The sequence below is a fragment of the Elephas maximus genome, chromosome 16 (assembly GCF_024166365.1).
Source record: "Elephas maximus indicus isolate mEleMax1 chromosome 16, mEleMax1 primary haplotype, whole genome shotgun sequence".
NCBI lineage: Eukaryota > Metazoa > Chordata > Mammalia > Proboscidea > Elephantidae > Elephas > Elephas maximus.
In genome coordinates this window covers 3,133,534-3,151,767 of record NC_064834.1, presented here as the reverse complement: position 1 = coordinate 3,151,767, position 18,234 = coordinate 3,133,534, and the positions used below count along the sequence as shown (strand labels likewise).

The 18,234-nt window shown below is 44.7% G+C and overlaps 1 protein-coding gene across 3 annotated transcripts in view; it reads left to right on the top strand.

Moving 5' to 3' along the window:
* Nucleotides 1-249: 249 nt before the first annotated feature.
* ERCC6 (ERCC excision repair 6, chromatin remodeling factor) overlaps nucleotides 250-18,234 on the top strand; it is a 103,168-nt gene continuing 85,183 nt past the window's right edge. For 2 of the 3 annotated variants that reach the window (XM_049854754.1, XM_049854755.1), the window contains exons 1-5: nucleotides 250-341; nucleotides 6,056-6,537; nucleotides 8,129-8,249; nucleotides 10,496-10,604; nucleotides 16,790-17,498. In XM_049854754.1, the coding sequence (XP_049710711.1) occupies nucleotides 6,068-6,537; nucleotides 8,129-8,249; nucleotides 10,496-10,604; nucleotides 16,790-17,498 (1,409 nt within the window). In that variant the 5' untranslated portion in view covers nucleotides 250-341; nucleotides 6,056-6,067. Of the gene's footprint in view, nucleotides 342-6,055; nucleotides 6,538-8,128; nucleotides 8,320-10,495; nucleotides 10,605-16,789; nucleotides 17,499-18,234 lie in introns of those variants that run through there. The other variant, XM_049854756.1, reaches the window with a different exon arrangement.

Below are 18,234 nucleotides of genomic sequence, written 5' to 3'. Positions count from 1 at the left end.
ATTTGCAGGGTCTTTTTTAATTCTTATAACCGCCTTATTAGCGAGGTATTTCTACCAGCCTAACCCAAAGCCACACAACTAGTCAGTACACCCTATATTCCCACCAGATCCGCAGATAAAGGGTTAGCTGCTCTTTTCTTCCAACTACGTGGCTTCACAGCCGGTTGCAAACACCCCCGCACACCTGCGCATGCGCCACCCGGCTTCGTCCCCGGAAGCCCGAGTCGGCGTCCCTGCTGGGGGCGGTGCTTCCGGCGGACCGGACGGCGCATGCGCCTCGGCGATCCCGTCTTGCTCCGCGGCTGCTGGCGGCGGCGACGGCCGAGCTGCGCGGCTCTGAGGTGAGTAGCCGCGCAGCCGACTGAATGTCGGGCGGTCGGTGTCTGGGCCCCTGCTTGGTCTCCCCGGGCGGCCGCGGACCCCGTCCCGGGCCCCGGGCTCTGCCACCTCGGTGTAGCCATCGGCGCGGACGATCGGGAGCGGCCCTGGGCGCGGCGCGCGCCTTCCGCTCGTCTCACCTGCAGCCGGAAGTGACGTCGCCGCGCGCTCACCTGGGCGGCTGGGGGCCCGGCGGGCCGGCGAGTTAGCAGAGCTGACCCTTTTTCCGTTGTTATCAGCTTTTGCGCCTTGGTGTCAGGCCCTCGGGGCAGCATAGCCCGGGCGTGTTTGATCTCGGTTGGAGTTGTGATTGAAGGAGAGCGGGGAATTCCGTTGGAGTCACGTCGGAGCTGTGGCCCTCTCACCCGGCCCCGTTCACCCCGATGTCCACCCTCACCTCCGGAATGGTTTCCTCCAGTCTGTTCTCCGTGGAGTAGCCCAGCTGATCCCTTTCAGCACAGATTAGTCATGCCATCGTCGCCCTGCTTAAAACTCTGCGGAGTCACTCCATTGCACTTGAAGTAAAATTGACGCTCATGTTTTCCCAGCCCGGTGCCATCTGGCCTTGTCTGCCCCTCCATCTGCACCGCCTTGCCCTCCCCTAGAGCTGTGCACTTAACACAGCCAAGCCCTGCTCACCAGAATGCAGCTCGCCCCTGGCCACAGACGCCCCGGTGCTCGAGGGAGAGGATTGTTGGTGTTGCGCCATCCGTACAATCGTTGTTACGCTTGAGCTCATTGTTGCAGCCCCTGTGTCAGTCCACCTCGTTGAGGGTCTTCCCCTTTTCCGCTGACCCTGTACTCTGCCAAGCATGATGTCCTTCTCCAGGGACTGATCCCTCCTGACAACACGTACAAAGTATGTAAGATGCAGTCTCGCCATCCTTGCTTCTAAGGAGCATTCTGGTTGTACTTCTTCTAAGACAGATTTGTTTATTCTTTTGGCAGTCCATGGTATATTCAATATTCTTTGCCAACACCACAATTCAAAGGTGTCAGTTCTTCTTCGGTCTTCCTTATTCATTGTCCAGCTTTCACGTGCATATGACACGACTGAAAATACAGTGGCTTGGGTCAGATGCACCTTTGTCTTCAAGGTGACGTCTTTGCTTTTCAAGGGAGAGGATAGGAAGACTGTTATTTGCTCTGATAGTTAAGCTTAGCAGACCATTAGAAGATATTCTGTAGGGTTTACACAATGAGTGGAGTCCTTATTAGCTTTTTTAACTCAAAGTTACTTGTGTAAGTTAAAAAAACTCACTGTGTTCCATCTTTCTTCCATTTTTCCGAATGCACCAGCTCTTTTCTAGTCTTATGAATTGCACAGGTTGATTCTTTGCCTGCGAGATGTTCACACCACTTTTGACCTGATTAACTCCTGTTTATTCTTCAGATAATTGGCTTAAATGTCACATTATCAGAGAGAGGCCTCCGTGACCTCACACCTACCTCCACAATGTAAATGAGGTTCCTCTGTTACTTTGTGGTAAACAATCTTATACTTTCCTCTTAGCAGTTACATTTGCATATGTATACATGTGACTTTTTTAATGTGTGTCTTTCTGGAGAGACTCTAAGCTCTATGGGGCCAGAAACTAGTTAACCTAGTGCATTAAATCCCAAACCAAACCCATTGCCATCAAGTCGATTCCGGCTCATAGCGACCCTGTAGAACAGGGTAGAACTGCCCCATAGGGTTCCAAGGAACACCTGGTGGATTCAAACTGCCGACCTTTTGGTTAGCAGCCATAGCTTGCTGTAGCTCTTAACCTCTTTGCCAGTGGGGCTCCAACCTAGTACATTGCCTGCTGCAATTTACTTTCAATAAATACTTGTTGAGTGTATGATTTGTTTCACTTCTGAAACTCTAACTTTACCTTCTGATGACAGACACCTGGTTCCCAATTCTCACTCCCAGGATACTGGCCTTTCAGGCCACAGCCTGACTCCCAGTGGTCTTGACCTCTTCTTCTTTCTCCTGAGTCCAGTTCCCTTCTGGGTGCTTCTTCTTTAACCTGTCCAGCTTGGATCCAGATGTCAGTTACTTCACCTGCTTTTCTCAGCATCTTCAGCCCCATGGCCCTTTTGTCCTTCTGCCACTTCTAATCTGAAAAACCCCAAGTGACATTTCCTCCAAGACTGCTAATTACTAAGGAAGGAAATTGTACAGATTTCGTGATTGTTGGTGTATCTAGGTTTTTGGGATCCGACTTCAGGTGGGCCCATTGCACCTCTCACCCGTTTGTTCTCTATCAGCTCGCTTTTCTGCGTGACATTTATTCCCAACTGTCACTCTTCTCTAGCCCCCTTCCCAGCTTGGTTCCCTGACTCAGCAAATGCCCGAACTTCCTACCATATGGGGTATTTTCTCTATAGTCCACTTTTCCTTTCCATCCACAAGTTTAGGTACATCAGGAGTCCCCCTGCTGGAGTCAGAGAAGGATATGTTGTGCCTTCTGTTCTTGATCTTTCCTGGCTCTTATCTCTTCTTGTACAACTTTCTGTATGTTGTCTCCCGATTTCTCTTCCAGTTACTACATTCTCTAGTTTTTGTGGCCTTAACTTCCCTCTATTGTCCCAACCCATTATAACCATTTCATTCCAGGTGTCTCTTATACACAGCCAAGCCTCCATTTCCCCATCTCCTACTCACATCTTAATCCACTGCAGTCTGGGTTTTGTCCCGTTTGCTCCACTGAAGCATGTTTTACTAAGGTAACCACTGACCTGCTAGTTTCCCAATCCACTGGCCCCTTTCTGGCTTCCTTATGGTAACTTGCCATGTTATTTTCCAGTTTTGACCATTCTTTCTTGCCCCTTTTTTATTAATAGAAGTTTTCCCCAAATGTCATTGTTTTTTACCTTGCCTTTGTACTACAATACTATTAATATGTTTGGTTGAATTGATAGTTTTTTTTTTTTTTTTTTAACTTTAAAAGGAATCCTTTTTCACATACAGATAAGAAAAACGAAAACAGAATTTTTAAATTCCAGCTAGGTACGAAGGCGTTAGTGGTTCAAGGGTGGAATTCTCACCTTCCATGCGGGAGACCCAGATTCACTTCTCAGCCAGTCCCCTCGTGTGAGCCACCACCCTTTTGCCAGTGGAGGTTTGCGTGCTGCTGTGATGCTAAACAGGCTTCAGTGGAGCTTATGGACTAAGACCAGGAGGAGAGGCCTGGTGATGTACTTCTGAAAATCAGCCAGTGAAAACTCAGTGGATTGCAGCGGTGACCCCTAACCTATCAGGGAGATGGCACAGGACCAGGCAGTGTTTTGTTCACTTGTACATGGGGTAGCCATGAGTTGGGGACAGCTCAAAAGCAGCTAGCAACAGCAACGTGAAGGATCTGAGCCAGAATCCTGCCCTCTCTGTTGAAAAGGTAGACTAGCTAATGATAGAACACCAGGCTGATCCTTTTTCCTGAAAATAGTCAAAAGGGCCTAAAAAGGAGTAACTTTCTCACTTGGTTGTTCACTTTTAGCCTTTTCAATGGTAGCCTCCTCTTACCATCTAAAACGATCTCTGGTACCTATTGTAGCCCTTGGAAACACTGAGGCTGCTCACTCTGCTGATGACATCCAAGTCTAGTCTGGACCTTTCTCTAGAGCTCCAGATTGGCATTTCTGACTGCATACTGGGCATGTGACTGGCGACTTACAAACTCCTCTCGCAGCCTACCATCAGCTCTGTTTCAGAGATTTCCATTCTTGTGACTGAATTCACCTGTGACGCAGTTGCCCAGACCAGGTTTTTTTTTAGTTTATACTCCTCTGCCCCTTACTTCCTTTAAGTAAATACTAAGCACCTGCTATGTATCAGACCCTGAGCCTGGCCTTCCACCCTTCCCTTCTCCATGATGCTTCTTGAACCCTAGATACAATGCCTTGTTCCCTCCACTGTTCATGTGGTCTTTTGTCCAGGCCTCCACTGTGTTACTGACACGCTCTCCTCCATCCAGGGGCTGGAGCTGTCTTCATGGCATCTTTTTATTTATAGTGCTAGGATTGTTTTCTTTAAAGAGGAATAAACGGGCTCCATTGAGGGACCTTGTGGTCATTTCAGAGTATTTGGATGGTGCAAGTGATTAATGTGTTCGGCTGCCAACCAGAGGTTGAAGGTTCAAGTCCACTGAGAGGTACCTTGGAAGAAAGGCCTGGCAGTCTACTTTTGAAAAATCAGCCATTGAAGACAGCATGGGGCACAGGTCTGCTCTGACGCAGATAAGGTCTCCGTGAAATGGAGTCAGCTCAACAGCAGCTGGTTTTTTAACTGGTGGTTGTTTCATAGAAATGAAATTTCAGTGGTGAAAGAAACCTTAGTTTTCATGGTTAAATACAAAGCAAAGCTGTCTCTTGGTTGCTTTGTTGATTTGTAACGCGTTTATTAGATAGCGGTTAAAAGCTACAGCAAGCTGCGGCTAGCTCTGCTAACCAAAAAATCAGCAGTTCGAATCCACCAGCTGCTCCTTGGAAACTCTGGGGGGCAGTTCTGCTCTGTCCTGTAGGGTCGCCGTGAGTCGGCATCGGCTCGACGGCAGTGGGTTTGGCTTCGGGTTTTTTATCGTTACACAGGTAATGCAGTGAGTGCGTTCCCATTCAGACACTTCCAGCGCATGTGTGGTAAAACGGGGAAATTTCCCTTTATTCCTCCCTTTTCCTTCGGTGCCTGCTCATACCACCGTTGTTGTAGGTTCAGGATGCATCTTTCCAGATTTTTTCATACACGTAGCTGCAGATATAAAATTTTTTAAACAAAAATGGGCCCCTACTATGTGACTTTTCATTTAACATGGCTTTTATATCAGTACTGTTGGAACTTTGTAATGGACCCATTAAACTATTAAAAGCATGCAAAGTAAGCATTCTTGTACACATGCGTGAATATTTTTTGGAATAAATACCTGGACTTGGAATTTGGGGGGCAAAGGTCATGTGCATTTAAAATTTTGATAAATATTGCTAAATTGTCGTCTAAAATGGTTTTACTAACTTACATTCCCACCAGTAGTGTCTGTGGATGGGTTCTCCTCCTGGTCAGTACATGATATTATCAGACTTTACATTCTTGCCAAACCGATGGGTGAGAAATGATACTGCGTACTGAAGTAGAGTTATTTTTGAGAATATTTTAATCTTTCTCAGATTCTGATTTGGGTAGTGTGATTATCTCTTGTTTAAAGTTTCTCTTTATTTGAGTAGATGTTAAAGAAGTTTCCAATGTCAGATTTGTACAGAAGTGCTTCACTTGCATCGCTAAGCCTGTACGTTACAGTTGACCATGCCACTGTAATACAGATCATTTGTGCCCTAACGCAGTGAAGTTGCTGAATTGGCTGACGGCAGCCAGATGTCTTCAGCTGTTCTGGAGGCTCGGGGTGTCACTCAGGACTCTGGTTGCTGGCGTTGTTAGCGGGCTACCTGCATGTCCTTTGTGGATGACACTGCATTTCTTCTTTTTTTGTTGATTTTTCCTATTTATTACCAGTACTTAAGAAAATATATAGTTTGTACCCTTGTAAGAAAATTTACGTGTAAAAACTTGAATTTATATAATTGGAGGGTTGTTACTTGATCTTTTGAGAAGTCAGTTTGCCTTAGTTATAAAATAGCTGAGAAACTGTATAAACATCAATTCTGTATAACCAGAAGGCTTATCATTTTTTTTTCCTTTCAGGTAGTCTGGAGGATGGCAAACGAGAGACTCCCCCACCTAGGTCGGACTCAGGAGCAAGGCTGTTTACAAAGTCAGCCTGTCAGCCAGGATGAAGAAATGGCAGTCCAGCAAGGAAATGGCGTGCCAGACACAGGGCTGGAGGAGAGCCTCCCGTCGTGCTCCTCTGGTGATGGGCTCTCAGCCTTGGCCCAGGGCCCGTTGGGCTCCTCCGGTGATGGGCTCTCCGCCTCGGCCGAGGGTGGTGCCCTGGGAGCTCCGAGGAGAGGGCCAGCCTTGTTGCAGATAGACAGGCACCAGATCCAGGCGGTGGAGCGGAGTGCCCAGGCCCTTGAACTGCGGGGTTTGGGTGTGGACGTCTATGACCAGGAAGTGCTGGAGCAGGGTGTGCTTCAGCAGGTGGATGACGCCATCCATGAAGCCAGCCGTGCGGCCCAGCTTGCCGACGCAGAGAAGGAGTATCGGTCGGTCCTGGACGACCTCACGTGAGTGTGTACCAGCATTTCTTTCTACAGTCTGTGAGAAACTTGGATAGTAGAAAGCTGTGGTATTCCAGAAATTTGGGAGATTTATAGAACTTCTTGTTTGGAGGGGATAAAAGTCTGTAAAGGCAGCCATCACCCCTGTGATTGAACACCCCCTCTTTCTCTCAGAGCAATGTCGTACACAGTAGTTAGGGCTCAGTGTGGCTCAAGAGCCTGTTTTACCATAATACCCTGAAGAAAAGTGCTGTTCGAAGAACTTAGCGGCACGTGCATAAAATGGTTCTGGAGAAGTGCATCTGAAGTTCTGATGTGTCCACTGAGTCGGGATTCCGGGAACACATCCTTGCCTGCAAATCATTCTCTGTCCTGTGGCTTCTTTCCAGCCTCCTGTCCCTAAACGGGATATTCCGTCCTTTGACACTATTCATGTTTGAATTCCTACTAGTAAAGAGAAATAGCTGGAAAAAAAGAACTCCCTCCGTGTCCTTTCTTCCTTCCTACTTTGGCCTCCATAAGTAAAGGGGAAGTTTCGTGCAGATGGTTAAGGCAGAAGTCAGACTATTTGTCATTTAGAGGAGAAATGGACTTGGGTTCTGTAAGCAGAACACATGGCGGGGGTGGGGAGACGCTCTGCCCTGGGCTAAAGTAGGGGTGAGGAAGCAGGGGCATGGAGGGTTCAGTGGGCCTCTGCATCAGTCACCCACATCCCCTTCTCACTCCCAGTTCCAAAGACAGTTGTTTGAGGTGCTCCTCGCAGTAGTAGCAGGTGTTCTTACACAGTTGAAGTCGGACCTTCAGGTGTGTTTAGGACCCCTACTCCTTGTGTCCATTTTGTACAGAGGTGGCAGGTAGGAGGGTGCTGCGGAGTCCACGGCCAGGTAGCCTTAGACGATGGTGACACGTGGGGCCCGAGGCAGCCAGTGACTTTCTTGGAAAACAAATTTTATTCCGAAATTCACAAAGGATACAAATAGCAAATTACACAAGTGTCAAGAAGATTGAATTTGTATTTTGAAAATTGGAAGCTATAATTCTGTGGTCTGTTTTGGGAGTAATTTCTCATAAATTTAATTTTTTTTCCTTTTCACCACAAAGTATAATGCTACAGTCAATAAATCTTCCAGTTGTGTGAAATAAAAATACGGACCCAGATATCTAACTAACATAAGTAAATGTTTAAACATTTCTAGGACTTTTTCAAACTTTAGGAGGTTTCCATAATAGACTTTAAAAACCTGTGTGTGTGTTTCTTCATACAAAAGGGACAACTTAGTGCACATCGTCCTAGTACAGTGTCTTGAATAAATCAGGCACTTAAAGAAATGCTGACTGAGTGAATCAGCCTACAAGTGGTAATGAGCTGATTTAAATCAGCCAGCGGAATGAAGAACACTAGCCGTCAATCTCAAACTTCTGATGACCCTTCAGGTTATATTCATGACGACAAGAATATACATTCTGCTTGAGTTTCTCTTATCTTTTAGTTAATAAGAAGGAAAGGGTTTTTTTTTTTTATGTTTTTACTAGTTCTCTTTTTATATTATAAAAATGTTACCAGAGTGGGAACAAGACAATTTCTCTTATTTTTCAGGTCATGTACAACATCGCTCAGGCAAATCAATAAAATTATTGAACAGCTTAGCCCTCAAGCTACCGCCAGCAGAGACATCAACAGGAAACTAGATTCCGTGAAGCGACAGAAGTACAATAAGGTGATTTAAAATAACATACTGAGTTTTGCGTTTTTGAAAAAGCCATCGTCTAGGCTCATTAAATGATTTAGTAAGTATTCTGAAAGTACTTACAAGATTTGAAGCAAATATTTAAAATTGCAGTACAGAAATATTGAATAGCTTTTGTATGTTTAATTTTTTCAGCTGTTTCCCTTTAACATGTTCTGTTACACAGCTTTAAAAAAAATACACACACACCCCCCTATTTGCAAATGTGCTCCTGCTTTGGCTTTGCCTGTCTCCTCCCTCAGTGCACTTTCGCAGTTTTCCTGCTTCACCAGCTTCCTTCCCCCTGCGCAGGCTCCTGTGGGGTGTGCTGGCATCGGACTCAGTTTCTTTATTCTGTATGAACTTGCTTGTTTCCCTGCTTAGCTCCCGCTCACACTGATTATCTACACCACTCTGCTTCCTGCTGATACTCATGGTCGCTGGCCGTAGGACCTGGCCCCCTCAGGGATCATCACCTGAGACCTTACAGTCATCACACGGCCACAGTGGGGCTGCACTTAGGGTTGTAGAATTTAAGGGTAGGGAATAGGTGTTACTTATGCCATTGTTTTTATGAGGTTTGAAACCTTTTTTTTTTTTTTTTTTAAGGAATTATATACACTTTTGTGAGTTTGAAGGATGTTTTAGGATTTATGTACAGCTTTGTGAGGTTTGAAGCATATTTCAGGATTTATGCAGCAGTTTATGAAAATACTTTGCAGTAGATAGGAATGACTAGTTTTGATCATTTCAGTTCTGCCGTCCACAATGACTAACACGTGTCTTTGGCTTGCGATTGATCCGTTGCAGCAGGCGGAGTCCTTGAATCTTCTATTTACATTCTAGTAGTGGGGGTGTGTATACACCTTCGCACTTACCGACTCTCTCGTTACCTGACATTTCACATTTATGACAGTAGTAAAAAATCTACTGACTCTTTTGCACGTTAACGATGTATGTCTGGCAAGAGTAATGCTGGCTTCAGTGGTTAAAGTTATGTGTCAACTTGGCTGGGCCTTCGTTCTCAGTGGTTTGGCAGTTATGTAGTGATAACAGTCCTGCATTTTGTGATCTGATGTGATCATCCTCCATTTTTGCATGACACCGATTTCACATAACAACCTAACCATGTCACTGAAGAGAGGATGTATAGACTTGGTCTATGTTGCCCTCCTTTTGCTTTCCACTATCCAGCCCATTATCTTCACTACCCCAACATCTTCTGCTCAGTCAACTCCACATAGCAGCCCAAAGGTTAGAGGTGATTCTGTTCCCTCCCAGCGGGGACATCTGGCCTGTGTGGGAGCACGTGAGTTATGTGTACTGGCTCTCTCTAACCTTGGGCTTTTGATGGGCTGGGATTTCAGGGGGTGGGGAAGGTCAGATTTTAGGCCAGTTAGGTACTAGTCTGACATAATTACATATTTTTGTGTTACGTATTTGTATTTTTCTGTAGCAACTATGTTTAGAGATAGACTAAAGGGAGAGGCCATTTTAAATGTGATGTTGCAGAGAGAGAGATTGCAAGGGAATGTGAATTGCCAGTTACTGCAGTGTAACGCTCTTGTTTGGGATTTCTCCTCCTCCCACGCTCCTGTTTGTAGGTTAGACGTTCTTGACCTTTGGGAAGAAGACCAAGTACCACAGGCCCAGTTAGTGGGGGAGGCTGTAGGAGTGGCCACATACCCATGAAGTAGGGTAAAATATATTTTTCTTTCTAAATTTTGTGATGGATTTGAATACTTTATAGTGAAACATAAATATGGTAGGTCATCAAAGGGGCTGCCTTTTTAAACCGTGTGAACATTTGTGCTTGTTTCTTATCCCTACAGCCCATAGGCCTCATAGCTCATTGACTGCTAAGATTAGAAATAGGTGTTTCCTAGTTTACCCAGGGTGTTAACGGGAAAAACAGAGGAGGACAGTGTCACCTCCCAAATCAGTGCGAGTCAGTATGTTTGTAATTCAGCGCTTGGGTGCACGTGAAGCTGTGAGCTGCTTCGGTCAGGGGAGCCTGTGGGGACCGCGGGCCCACCTGATGGGAACGCCCTGAGACCTGGTTGCTGCTGGGAGAGTGGCAGCTGCTCTAACAAGGCTCTTTGTAGTGTGAAAAGATACGAAATTTCTGTTTCGTTTCTATTTTACTCTTGATTAAAGTGTTTACGTCTGTAATGCTGTCTTTTGTATTTAGCAGTAACTTCATTGCTGTTTTCTGTATTTAATATTTGCCATTTAAGGAACAACAGCTAAAGAAGATCACGGCAAAACAAAAACGCCTTCAGGCCATCCTTGGGGGAGCAGAGGTGAATATTGGAATGGATCTTGCCAGTTTGGAGGAGGATGCAGGTGAGGGTTCTGGGAGCCGTTTCTCTGTGTTTCTGAATTCACACCGGATGCCTCTACCCAGTGGAGGGTATCTCTTCAGTCTCTGCTAGGTTTTGAGGAATATACATTTATTCGTCTTTACTGTCAAAATGGATTTAGGAAAATTTCAGTCTCCACACCTGCAGAACCAAATCTTTTAAGTCATATGGGGTTTTTAGAGAGTGAAAGTAAAATTTTAACTTAATTCACTAGAGGTTACTGGTGTACATTTAGTATTATGTTTAATAAATTAGAAATCTTAACATGTTTTATGCAGTTAATTTGATAAAGACAACTAACATCTTGATTGAATAACATACTGTAAGCCCAGCATCATCAGTCAGCTTTCATAGAATTGCCCTCACGTATCTTTGTGGGACATATTTAGCAGACTTTCCAACCACCCATTTTGTTTTCTAAGAAAAGGCGTCTTCATTCCAGTTATACGATGTCCATGCCGCCTGCCTATGTCACTGCCTTGAATGGCTGTCTTTTGAAAAACCTTTTGGAAAAATATGTAGGCTCTGGAACTAAACATGTGTCGTCATTTCGTGTGTGTGTGTGTAGACAGACTAGAGGTTATTTGTAGCTGCTTAGTTATTTACAGTTTGAAATATAGATTGTCTTTTTAGTATTAAGAGTTTCAAGCAGATATTTTCTACTTGCTCCAGACGTTTATTAAAATAAGACAAGAGAATTATGAAGAATTCATTGAGGCAATAGAAAAAATATTAGAGAGACACGCTTTTAAAGTTCAGAGTCTGAATTCACTAGGCCTGTGGCCAGTGCTTTCTGCTGCTGAGTGCTGTGTTCTCACTGGGAGCAGTTTTGTCTCCTCTCTGGCTGTTTTAAAAGCTTTTACTATCTCTCACCTCATATTGCTGCTTTAGTCCAGCTTTGCCTTGGGTTAATAGTTACCTTCCCAAATCCAAACTCCCCTTTCACTTTTGTTCGTCTTGGCCTTCTACAGCACCTGACACTTCCTGAGCCCTTTGGATCCCTCTCTCCCCTGGTTTTCCTTTCAGTCTTCTGACTACTTCTGTTCAGTTATTTATGGCCAGCTGTTCTGGCCTTATTGAAATGTTGATGTTTGTCAGGGTTTCTTAGGAGCCGTCTTCTCGATCCTCTCCCTGAATAATCTCATCTGTTCACCGTGGCTTCTGTAGTCCCAGTGTTCTGGTACCTAACCAATCTGTAGACCTCTGGCCTGGACCTTTTTCTGAGCCCTGGTTACTAACATAGCTCTATCTGGACATGAGCAAACCCTTAAGATTTGTGGTGTCTCTCGTCACCCTCCCCCTATGCGCTCTCTCCTTCCATGGTGCTCTGTGCCCTGTGTGGGGAGGCTGTAGAACCTAGCGTCTAAGAGCCCAGGCTTTGTGTGCCCAGCTCTGCTCTTCCTAGGTATGGACCTTGGTGATGTTCCTTAAGCTCTCTGTTTTGTATCCATAAAATAGGCTTAAATGTGGCTGACCTTCACTTCTCTGCTCTCACGCTTCCCTGAGGCTTCCTTTCCCCTGTTCTCTACATGGTGATCCATTTCAGGAGGTTGTTGTGAGGATTACCTAACAAGGAATCCTTTCCTAGAATTAGATCCAGTGAAGATAAATTGGAAAACAAGAAACTTTGTAAAAATTGGCTTTGCCTTCTGTGACATGGGATGAGACGGGTCTGGCACGAGACAGTGGTGGTCACCGTCACCCCTTCTGTTCAGCATTGTACTGGGTGTTCTTAGCCAACGTAGTGATGGAAGAAAAAGAAAGAAAAGGCATGTGGATTGAAAAAGAAGAAATAAAATCATCAGTATTTACAGACTACATGATTGTGTAGAAAATCTAAAAAAATCAACTAACGCTCTATTGGAGTTAATATGTAAATTCTACAATATCATTGAATACAAGGTCATCATATAAAAATGAGTTGTATTTCTGTGTACCAGCAAAAAAAAAAAAATGAAATTTAATGAAGATGCCAAATACAATAAAAATTAAATACCTAGAAAGAAGTCTTAACAAAAAATGTAGTTTTCTGCAATGCTTTCTACTTTGAGAGGTATAAAATGTCATTGAGAAAGGCCACCTAAAAAAATGGGAAGTACGTTCTGGCCATGGAATGGAAGATACAGTATTGTAAAGATGTCAGTTCTTCTATCAATCTATGATTTCATTGCAACCCCAATAAAAATTTCAGGTTTTTTGGGGGGGGGGCGGTGGACTCGGGTGGAGGATTAGCAAGCTGATTCTAAAATTTACATGGAAATGCAACGGGCCAAAAATAGCCAAGGCAACCTTGAAGAAGAACAAATATCAAAACCTGTTCTAAAGCTTTAGCAATGAAGGAGCCCTAGTGGCACAGTGGTTAAGAGCCATGACTGCTAACCAGAAGGTCGGCAATTCAAATCCAGCAGCTGCTCCTTGGAAACCCTATGGGGCAGTTCTGCTGTGTCCTATAGGGTTGCTCTGAGTTGGAATCAATTTGATGGCAACAGGTTTTGTAGTAATGAAGACAGTACAGTATTGGCAGAAGGATAGGCGGGAGACCAGTGGGACAGAAAAGAGTGTCCAGAAAAGAGAGCCACCCATAATGGCCACTTGATTTATGACAAGGGAGATAGTCTGGTGCAGTGAAGGAGAATGGAGAATGGTGTTTTTAATAAATGATGCTGGGTTAAACCATATGAAAATGAATTTTGACCCCTCACACTACGTACAAAAATAAATTCCAAATAAATTGTAGATCCAAATATGAGTGGTAAAACAAAGCTCTGAGCATACAGCATAGGAAGGCATTTTTGTGATCTTGGGGTAGGCAGAGACTGCTTGGACAGGATACAAAAATGCTCACTGTAAAGACAAGATTTGTTGAATGGACTGCATTGAAACAAAGAACATCTATTCATCAAAAGATAGCATTGAGAGAGTGAAAGGGCAAGGTGCAGCATGGGAGAAGATATTAGCAATACATCTATCAGTTGAAGGACTTGCATCTAGAACGGGTAAAGAGCTCCTAGAAATCAATTTTTTTAGGAAGGCAGACAGCTAAAGAGAAAAGTGGGCAAAATATTTAAACATTTTCTTTGTGAAAGAAGCTATCCAAAACATCAATAAACCTGTGAAAAGGTATTCAAATTCATTAGTCATCAGAGAAATACAGATTAAAGCCACAGTTTGATACCACTACAAATGTACCAGAAGAGCTAAAATGGAGTGGCAAGAATGGAAGCAATGGAACTCTCAGATACTGTTGGTGTAACTGAAAATTAATACAGCCACTTTAGAAAACCGTTTAACATATCAAAAGAATTGTGTACATCATTCCCAATGGACGTATACCAGAATATTCACAGTAACACTGTTCTCCTTAGTAAAACCTGGAAACTACCCAAATGTCCATTAACAGTGGAATGGAAAAATTGTAATATGTTCATATAATAGAATGTTAGCAATGAGAACAATATCATTATCACATGCAAGCAAAATTTTGCTGAAGATCATTCAAAAACGGCTCCAGCAGTATATCAGCAGGGAACTGCCGGAAATTCAGGCCAGTTTCAGAAGAGAACGTGGAACCAGGGATATCATTGCTGATGTCAGATGGATCCTGGCTGAAAGCAGAGAATACCAGAAGGATGTTTACCTGTGTTTTATTGACTACGCAAAGGCATTCGACTGTGTGGATCATAACAAACTATGGATAACACCATGAAGAATGGGAATTCCAGAACACTTAATTGTGCTCATGAGGAACCTTTACATAGATCAAGAGGCAGTTGTTCAGACAGAACAAGAGGATACTGATTGGTTTAACGTCAGGAGAGGTGTGCGTTAGGGTTGTATCCTTTCACCTCTATTCAGTCTGTATGCTGAGCAGATAATCTGAGAAGCTGGACCATGTGAAGAAGAACGGGGCATCAGGATTGGAGGAAGACTCATTAACAACCTGCGTTATGCAGATGACACAACCTTGCTTGCTGAAAGTGAAAAGGACTTGAGGCACTTAATAAAGAAGATCAAAGACAGCCTTCAGTATGGCTTGCACCTCAACATAAAGAAAACAAAAATTCTCACAACTGGACCAGTGAGCAATAGCACGATAAATGGAGAAAAGATTGAAGTTGTCAAGGATTTCATTTTACTTGGATCCACAATCAACAGCCATGGAGGCAGCAGTCAGGAAATCAAATGACACATTGCATTGGGTAAGTCTACTGCAAAGGACCTCTTTAAAGTGTTGAAAAGCAAAGATGTCACCTTGAAGACTAAGGAGCGCCTGACCCAAGCCATGGTATTTTCAGCTGCATCATATGCGTGTGAAAGCCGGACAACGAATAAGGGAGACCAAAGAAGAATTGATGCCTTTGAATTGTGGTGTTGGCGAAGAATGTTGAATATACCATAGACTGCCAAAAGAACGAACAAATCTGTCTTGGAGGAAGTACAACCAGAATGCTTCTTAGAAGCAAGGATGGTGAGACTGTGTCTTACATACTTTGGACATGTTGTCAGAGGGGATCAGTCCCTGGAGAAGGACATCATGCTTGGCGAAGTACAGAGTCAGTGGAAAAGAGGAAGACCGTCAACAAGGTGGATTGACATAGTGGCTGCAAGAATGAGCTCAAGCATAACAACGATTGTAAGGATGGCGCAGGACTGGGCAGTGTTGCATTCTGTTGTGCACAGGGTTGCTATGAGTCGGAACCAACTCAGCGGTACCTAACAACGACAACAACAACAGCAATGAGAATCAACAAACTCCAGTTACGTTCAACAAGTGTAATATTGCAAGTATAAGGTGAACAAAAGAAGCCAGATACAAAAGAGTACCAACATTTCTATTTACATAAAGTTAAAAGCCAGGCAGAGGTCATCTGTAGTGTTAGGAGCCGGGGTAGCCATGACTCTTGGGGTGAAGTAGTGACTTGAAGGGCCACAACAGGCATATCCGGGGGTGCTGGTAATTTCTGTCCCTTGGTCTGGAATGCTGGTGCGTGGGTATGCTCTCTCTGACAGTTCATTGAACTGTACTTTTAGGGTATAAGTTTTACTTCATTGCAAGTTTCATGAAAATCTGGTCTGTAAGAATCCTGCATTTTAGGGTATGGATTCCTTCTGATGAAGCCATTAGTTCTTTTGGTGTTTTGGCTGTATGGCGAACTAATTTTGCCAGAGATTAATCTCAGCCAGTGAAAGTGGGATTGTTTCTAGGTTGCTTTATACTTATTATGGCATAACTTTCAATTTGAATTCATTCCCTCAGTCAGCTTCTTACATCTAATACAGTGCTGCCCACTAGACCTTTCTGCAGGGGTGGACATGTTCTGTCTCAGTGTTGTCCAGTATGATGGCCACTAGGCACGTGTGGCTGTCAGGGACCGGAGATGCGGCCAGTACAGTTGAGGAACTGAACCTTCAAATAGCCACCTGTGAGTGGTGACAAGCATATTGAGCAGGGCAGAGCTGAAGTTAGGCTTTTCCTACTTGGGCGCATGGTGGTACTTCGGATGTCAGTTTTCGGTTTTGCCATCTCTTGAATTTGAGTCCATCTGAATGCTGGTATCGGCAATGACAGGGACGTTTGGGAGACTGTTGCCTCATAGGCTACTCCTCATGGGTACGGCAGCACGTTGCTGAATTCATCTACTTACGTCTGTGTGTTACATATCCGTAGGTCTGTCTTTGGATGCACAGGGGAGTATGTTTGTAAAGCAATATTTTGCAAAAAAAGGTATTGAGAAATCTTTTTGAACAGGAATACGTTAGTGTACATGACAAATACTGTAATAAAGTGTACTTTTCTCCACATGTACTGTGGTTTGGTAGATCAGTGTTTTTTTTTTTTTAACGTGAGTTCTTTGCAGGTGCCTGAACTGGGTAGTATATATTGGAAGGAGCCCTGGTGGCGCAGTGGTTAAGTGCTTGGTGGCTAACGGAAAGGTCTGCAGTTCAAACCTACCAGCCATTCTGTGGGGGGAAGTTTTGGCAGCCTGCTCCTGTAAAGGTTACAGCTGTGGAGACCCTATCGGGCAGTTCTACTCTGTCCTGTAGGGTTGCTATGAGTCAGAATCGACTCCACAGCAGTAAGTTCAGTATACACTGAATAAGTGACTCTTCTCGGTGTACTCCTGGGCAGCCTGTGCTCACGCCCATGCATTGTCGTTGCTCTTGTAGAGCCGGGGCCATCTTGTCTGGGCAGCATGCTCATGCCTGCTCAGGAGACTGCGTGGGAGCAGCTCGTCCGCACTGGCCAGATGACGCCTTTTGGTACCCAGATCCCTCAGAAACAGGAGAAGAAGCCTAGAAGGCTAATGCTCAATGAAGCATCAGGCTTTGAAAAGTATTTGGCAGATCAAGCAAAACTGTCTTTTGAAAGGAAGAAGCAAGCTTCTAATAAAAGAGTGAGGAGGAAAGCTCGGGCCTTGGCTACTTCTGAGTCGAATCCAACACAAAGTGAAAACAAACAAAATGAGAGAAGTGCAGTTCCCTCAAAAACGGAGAAGCGCTTGAAAAAGCATATCAGGAAACTCCAGAGGAGGGCTCTTCAATTCCAGGGGAAAGTAGGATTGCTGAAGAGAGCGAAACCAGTGGAAGCAGACGGCCAGACAGGAGATGGAGCCTCTGAGAGCGAAGAATCTGAGGACTTACCTGAGGCAGAGGAGGAAGACCAGGTGGCCGAGGCCAACCTGCCTGAAGGTGGCGCCGATTATGAACTGAAGCCTCTGCTCAAAGGTAGGAAACGGCAGAAGAAAGCCACGGTGCGGGAGCTTGATGAAGACTTTTTGCCAAGTTCTGGAGAAGAAACTGAAGCAGGAGGAGCAGGCCGCAAGGCAGCGAGATGGCGAGACGATGGAAACGAAGATTATTACCAGCAGCGCCTAAGGTCAGTCTGCAGGGACCGCACACAGCTTGTACTGCTTGTTTTGTCTCGCAGCAGGTTTATTAAATTAGAATTCTAGATACAGTCTAATATATTAGTCTCCCCACCCCCAAATTTATCCATACGTTGGACTTCCTGCAGCCTCAGCCTGCTGGAACCAGTGGACACCCTGGGACCTCCGAAGAGCTGATGCACACAAAGTGCTTGTACTTCTAGGTCTTCATTCAGAGTTGGGGGGCAAAGCTTAGGGGAAGAAAACCTCAGGGGAAGAGCTAGGGCAGGGGACGAGCAATGGCCTGAAGCCTGAGCTGAGCACCTTTACACTGAGGACGGTCACGCTGATCAAGGATCAGGAAAAGGAAACAGTTGACTTATGTTGTGTATATGTTTTTTTTTTTTAATTTCAAAACAGGAAGATGTTTAAATCATTTTCGAGGACTTTCTTTCAAAAAAGAGCTAAGTGTATGAAAGAAAAAGTTTACTTACTTAAGACCCTCCTGATCTGCAGAATTATAAACTACTGTAGTGCCAAAACTGTAGATAGGTGATGTAATACGCCCTTCCTTTTCACTGTGCTGCTTCTAGCGTACAGCGTGCTTCCTTTTCACTGCGGTTCTACTGTACGGCGCGCTTCCTCCTCCCTGTTCTGCTGTACGGCGAGCTTCCTCCTCCCTGTTCTGGTGTACGGCGTGCTTCCTCCTCCCTGTTCTGGTGTACGGCGCGCTTCCTCCTCCCTGTT